At 41.5% G+C, this 6185-nt stretch overlaps 1 protein-coding gene across 1 annotated transcript; it reads left to right on the top strand.

Annotated features, from left to right (window-relative positions):
* Positions 1–478: 478 nt before the first annotated feature.
* LOC120103905 (probable L-type lectin-domain containing receptor kinase S.5) lies at positions 479–5495 on the top strand. Its single transcript, XM_039132065.1, has 2 exons — positions 479–1739; positions 4284–5495. Exons 1-2 carry the CDS (start codon positions 479–481, stop codon positions 5120–5122), a joined length of 2100 nt encoding a protein of 699 aa, XP_038987993.1. The 3' UTR covers positions 5123–5495.
* The last annotated feature ends 690 nt before the right edge of the window (positions 5496–6185 follow it).

Genomic DNA, 6185 nt, shown 5'->3' with positions numbered 1-6185 from the left:
GCAGCCACTAGTCATAATTCGCCACGTAACAGGATTTTACTGCAATTAAAAGTTCATAGGATCTGTACTCTTGACTAAAACTAATATAATAACCTGGATTACCAGGTCAATGGAGTTAACTGCCAAGGTACATGGAAGCAGAGGATTAAGCTATTTTTCCACAAGAAAACAACAGAGAAAAATATAAAACTGGAGCCAAGCTGATAAATACACGCCCCCTTGCAGGGAACGCACTGCTATGACTTTGACCTACACCAATAACACATACACTAAAAGATATAAATGGGGTTTGTTTGTTCGAACGTGAGAATATGATTAACAATGGGAAATAGAGGGGAAAGACTCAAGATGGGGACCCGAAGTGTAATCGAACAGCCTCTCTCTTTTTCTCCTCCCTCCATTTCTATAAGAGAAAATGTAACATCCCAAAACTAAAAGCCCTCCTCCTCATCCTTAAACTTGTTAGCTCTCCTACGATATGACCAAATCACCAAACATCCATCACCTTTCCTTCCTCTCCCTCCTCCTCCTCCTCCTCCACCTTCCCAAGGCTCGTTCGGAGACGAACGCCACCTCTTCCGTCTCCTACGAGACCCACGTATTCCCCTACTTCACCGGGGACGACGGGAACACCAACCTCAGCATCCGGGCCGACGCCAGCATCTCCCAGGGCGCCCTCCAAATCACCCCTGACAGCTCCAACGTCGGCCCTTACCTCGTCAACAAGTCCGGCCGGGTGTTCTTTAAGGATCCTTTCAAACTCTGGGAGGACCGAGACCACCCCCTTCGGTACGTCGCCTCCTTCAACATCACCTTCTCCATCAACATCTACCGCCCGGACAACACGACCCCCGGCGAAGGCTTGGCCTTCGTCATCGCTCCCGACACCGCGAATCCCCCGCCGGGCAGCGATGGCGGATACCTCGGCCTCACCAACGCCACCACCGACGGCAACTCCTCCAACAACTTCGTCGCTGTCGAGCTAGACACGGTGAAGGAGAGCTACGACCCCGACGACAACCACGTCGGCCTCAACTTAAACAGCGTCGCCTCGAACATCACAACCCCGCTGACGCCATTAAACATCACGATCGCCACCCTAGGAAATGGCATCAACTACACCGTGTGGATCGATTACGATGGCGCCGCTCGCCATATCTCGGTCTACATGGCCGTCCGCGGCCGATCGAAGCCAAACCTCGCCGTCCTCAATACCTCGCTCGACATCAGCAACTACGTCCGACAGTGGTCCTACTTCGGGTTCTCGGCCTCCACCGGCATCACGTACCAGCTCAACTGCGTGCTAGACTGGAACATAACGGTCGAAAAGCTCCCCGACGACCGGAACCCGGGCTGGTGGAAGTGGTACCTCGCCGGTGGTCTGGTTCTTGGGGCACTGGTGGTAGCTATGCTGCTCTTGGTGGCCCGGTCTAAGAGAAGAAAGAGGGTGGGGGTGTTGGACCGCCGGGTATTGAGCGACAAGCTCAAGAGCCTCCCAGGGATGCCGAGGGAGTTCAAGTTTGAGACCCTCAAGAAGGCTACCAATAAATTTGATACGAAGATGAAGCTAGGAGAAGGGGGATTTGGGGAAGTGTACATGGGGTTGCTCCGGGCGGAGAACGACGTAACGGTGGCAGTGAAGAAGTTCTCGAGGGCCAGCAGCAAAGGCCAGGATGACTTCCTGGCCGAGCTCACCATCATCAATTGCCTACGCCACAAGCACCTTGTCCCCCTGCGCGGTGAGTTTTCGACAGCTTCTTTTCCTAATTTTCTGAAGGGTATATTCGCTAGTAATTGTTTTAAAGTGTTAAATAGGACCCACCGTGCAAGGATATAAGTAGGAGATATTCTTTTTAGAATATCTTACTTGGTCAACCATCATATGATGTTGATGATTTACGTTCCCTTAGATGATGTATGCTGACATGATGTGATATGATGTTGGTACTTGGTAATTTGACGTAGAAGCCTAATTTTTCTCTTTTACCAATAGTCATGATGGAATACCATAATGATTTGACATTGTCTTTGCGTCGACTATGATGGTCCTAAAGCCACCAGTCAATCCACGTGGAGATGCTGATCTATACATATTAAAAAAAAAAACTCGTTAGATTTTCTTTGACTGGATCTTTTGATATCTAAATCAGCAAGAATTTTAGATTAACAATAAAAAATATAAAATATAAAAAAAATTAGTATAGAATATTGTCCTTTGTGATCAGACCTCCTCCATCTCTATCTTTTTATCTCAATGTCACCTCGGTTTTCTGACCTTAGTTTTTTCACCTCGACCTCAAATTTGGTAGCTCGATTTCGGATTCATCCCAATCATGATTTTCACTTCAGCCTTTATCTTTATCTCGATCTTCACCTCGGCTTTCTCTCATCAATTGCGATTTCGGCCTCGGCCTTCACCTCGATCTTGGTAAGCTATAGATCTACTTAATTACAAAAAAAAAAGAAAGAGGCAAATTGATAGGTGAGGGCTTGAGAGCCTCTCATCATGAGATTTTTTTTTTTATATAATAATGGTATTTCATATAGCTCTAATATTGGTACTCTCATAAGAGCTTTGAACTATGAGTACCTCTTCTTTTAGAGTTCTTTAGCCCAGGTTATATAGATGTGGGAGCAAGAATATATTACAATTAGAGATGAAATTCAAGAAATGAGCCATAACTGTTTTTATTAAGTCATAATCATTCTTTTGTTCCTAAATTTTTTTTTAATTACAGTGCTGAAGCAGTTCAAAATTTAAATCTATTTGAAATTGCTTGCAACGTGTCGGCCCATATTAGGTGAATTAATTTTAGATAATATCACTTTGTATTACTATTAATACCATAAATAAAGCTACTTTTTTTTCCAAAAGAGTAGAGGCAATTTTCCCCACTTCTCGCTATGTTCTTGTAATCCTTCGCAGAAGGTCTTGCTTGAAAAATTCAAATATGAATTACATCAAACCACCTAGACAACATATTTTATTTTAAAATGTTTTGCTTATGGCTCGTTTGGTTCGCGGAAAACATTTTTCCTCCTAAAAATATAATTCTTGAGAAGAAGATTTTTAGAAAAAGGATGCCTGAAAAAATACTTTTGGCATATTTGGTTGACCATGGAAAAGTGACATATTTACAGAGTGCTTATGTTTGGTTGACCATTTACTTTTTTGAAAAAATTATATGTAATTTCTATTATATTCTTAATAAAAATTAGGTCTTTAATGCCTCTTTAATGCTGAATGATTTTTTTGAAAAAAAATAAAAATAGAGTAATTTTCAGCTCATGAAAAAATAACTTTTTCATGTTTTCACAAAAAAAAATTTTTTATAAAATATAGAAATTATATTTTTATGAAAATACAATTTTTTCGTTTTTTTAAAAAATTCCAGTCAAGTAAGAAGCATCTTTATGCTCCAACTCGGAGGCATTTATTAAGCGGTCATGGTCATTATAGCAATTCAGAATTGGTGCTATAGGTGATGTGGCGGGTGACTATTGGACTGGTCCGCCATCCATCCAATAATTTCTCTCTGTAGAGCGACATCTTCCCATGTGTACCCTATTGGCAGCAATGCATTGTGACGTAAGAGTTCATGTACACTTTATTTCAATTTCATTATCCACCACCCATGCATCAATCGGCCATGGATGGCTAGGCTGTGCTTCATCATTCTCTCCTGTTTTATTCACTACCCTACAGTTGACGTTGATCGATTCAAAGATTTGACCAAGATACTCTATCCCATAAGAAAAGATTCAAAGATTTTAACGTGCCCAATTTGCACGTTGGGTAAGATTAGGACCCAATCAATCATAATCTAAAAACAATACCCCTGCTCATCATGTTGAAAAAATTTTAGCTAATTTTTTTCCTAAATATCTATTTAACTATCAAATTTTGCATGAATACTTAATATTTATAAATATATCTTTATAAAATAATTATTTTACTTTTTTTTACATATATATTTACGCCGTTAAAAAATTAACTATTTTAAATTAAAATAATTAAAATATTTATAACATGATTGTGATGGAAGACCAAAAAAATGATTTCAAAATTTTATTTTATTTTTAATTAAAATAAATATGATTTTTATTAACAGTATTGAAATAATCGTTATTATTTTAGAAGTATTTGTGAAAAATAATAATTTATGAGAGTAAAAAATAAGTATCAATTTGAAGAAAATATTTATAAAAATTTTAATTATTAGAAGAATGTTCGCGAACCAAAAAAAACCCTAGCTAATAATACTTGATTGTTGCACCTGCAGGGTGGTGCCATAAAAACGGCGTGCTGCTTCTGGTCTACGAGTACATGCCCAACGGCAGCCTGGACCAGCACCTCTTCGGCGGCCCCAGCCGGCCGCTGCTCAGCTGGGACCGCCGCTACAACATCCTCACCGGCGTCGCCTCCGCCCTCCATTACCTCCACTACGAGTACAATCAGATGGTCGTCCACCGCGACATCAAGTGCTCCAATATCATGCTCGACTCCGCCTTCGACGCCCGCCTCGGGGACTTCGGCCTCGCCCGCGCCCTCAACACCGACAAGACCTCCTACACCGACATCGACGTCGCCGGCACCAGGGGCTACATCGCTCCAGAATGCCTCCTCACTCACAAGTTCACGCGAGAGTCCGATGTCTATGCCTTTGGCGCCGTCATCCTCGCGGTCGTCTGCGGCTGCGGCCCGATCTTCGCCAACTTCCAGCCCCTGGTCGACTGGGTCTGGCGGTTCCACCGCGAGGGCCGAATTCTCGACGCCGTCGATCCCCTGCTTGGGACTGGATACAAGCCGGAGGAGGCAGAGAGGTTGCTCCTCCTTGGTTTGGCCTGCAGCCACCCGAGCCCCGGAGAGCGGCCCAAGACGCAGGCCATCGTGCAGATCATTTCCAATTCGGCCCCGCCGCCGGAGGTGCCCCCATTAAAGCCGGCTTTCGTGTTGCCGGCGGAGGCCATCGACGAGGGGGACACGTCGAGCAGGTTGACCAGCAGTGCCGGGACGTCGTCGGCCGGCGAGTGGTTCAGGCAGAGCCTCAGCCTGGACGTGCAGGAGGGGGAGAGCGACAGCTCCAGCCTCCAGGGTGAGGGGATAAGGAATCAAAGATGATGGAAGATGAAGGGAAACTGTGAATAGATAGGTGAGGCATTAATTGGCTTGCTCCTCCTTTTCTGATCGGATCTACTGGAATGGCGACAAGCCTGGACAATTCACTCCTTGCTTCTTGTTTGCTTCTTAGATTTTAATGGTGCAGCAACTTTTTTTTTTGTTAGTTTTCTTTTTTTTCTCGCCTCCTGTGTAAAAATTTGAGCTTTTGGAACTCTTCCTCCCTAGTTCTCTCCATGTGAATATTGGTCTTATTTCGCATGTGTGATGTAATGTTGCAGAGAATTAGAGAGTGATTGGACATATAGGAGAGGGAAAATTCCATAGTGATTTTTAGGATTTATTTGTCGTGTAATTTGCTAAAATAATAAATGAAAATGAAGAACAAGTAGATATATGAATCTTAAAATAAAATACTTTTCCTTCTCTCTCTCTCTCTCTCTCTCTCTCTCTAAAAAGTATCTAATATATCATGTCTAATCTACAACATTAGCCAGTTTTCAAAATTTACTCTCATTTATTCAATAAAAAAAAGGAGAGAGATTGAAAGTCTACTTCACTTTTGGTGATTATGAATTGAGAAGTCAATTTTTCCTTCAATTATCTCTTCTCCTGTCGTTAATATATGTTTTTAAGGAAGAATTAGGAATCAAAATTACCTTTCAAGAGAAAGATTGACATTATAAACTCTTTCGCTTAAAATTCCAAGGCTAGAAATTTTTATTGTGAGCTGGTAAAAGATTTAGCAATTCAAAATCGAAAAAAAAGAGAAAAAAAGTGCAGTAATTCGAACAATATTCTAAGCATCGGGCCATTATTATTTAATAGCAGATTTCTTTATTGTGTGTCAATAAAATTTTTTAGCAATTCAAAATAAACTAATAAAATAGGTGTCAATTGATGCGATTAGTGAAGTCATTATGTTGTGGTATCCAGCCGTCTGGATTCATAGTTCTGACTTTCTTTGATCGTCAAATAAAAATTATTTTTATATATATTTAATAATCGATTTTGAAAATAATATTTATTTAATAAACAGTGACTTTGACAAATAGCTATCATTATA

This window comes from Phoenix dactylifera, chromosome 11 (genome assembly GCF_009389715.1).
Source record: "Phoenix dactylifera cultivar Barhee BC4 chromosome 11, palm_55x_up_171113_PBpolish2nd_filt_p, whole genome shotgun sequence".
Classification (NCBI taxonomy): Eukaryota; Viridiplantae; Streptophyta; class Magnoliopsida; order Arecales; family Arecaceae; genus Phoenix; species Phoenix dactylifera.
This window is presented reverse-complemented; position numbering and strand designations above follow the sequence as displayed.

Bases quoted from the DNA above. Each gene is read 5' to 3' on its own strand.
- LOC120103905 (XM_039132065.1), top strand. From the start codon at position 479: ATGACCAAATCACCAAACATCCATCACCTTTCCTTCCTCTCCCTCCTC. The intron at 1,740-4,283 runs GTGAGTTTTCGA...TTGCACCTGCAG, and splicing joins GCACCTTGTCCCCCTGCGCG to GGTGGTGCCATAAAAACGGC.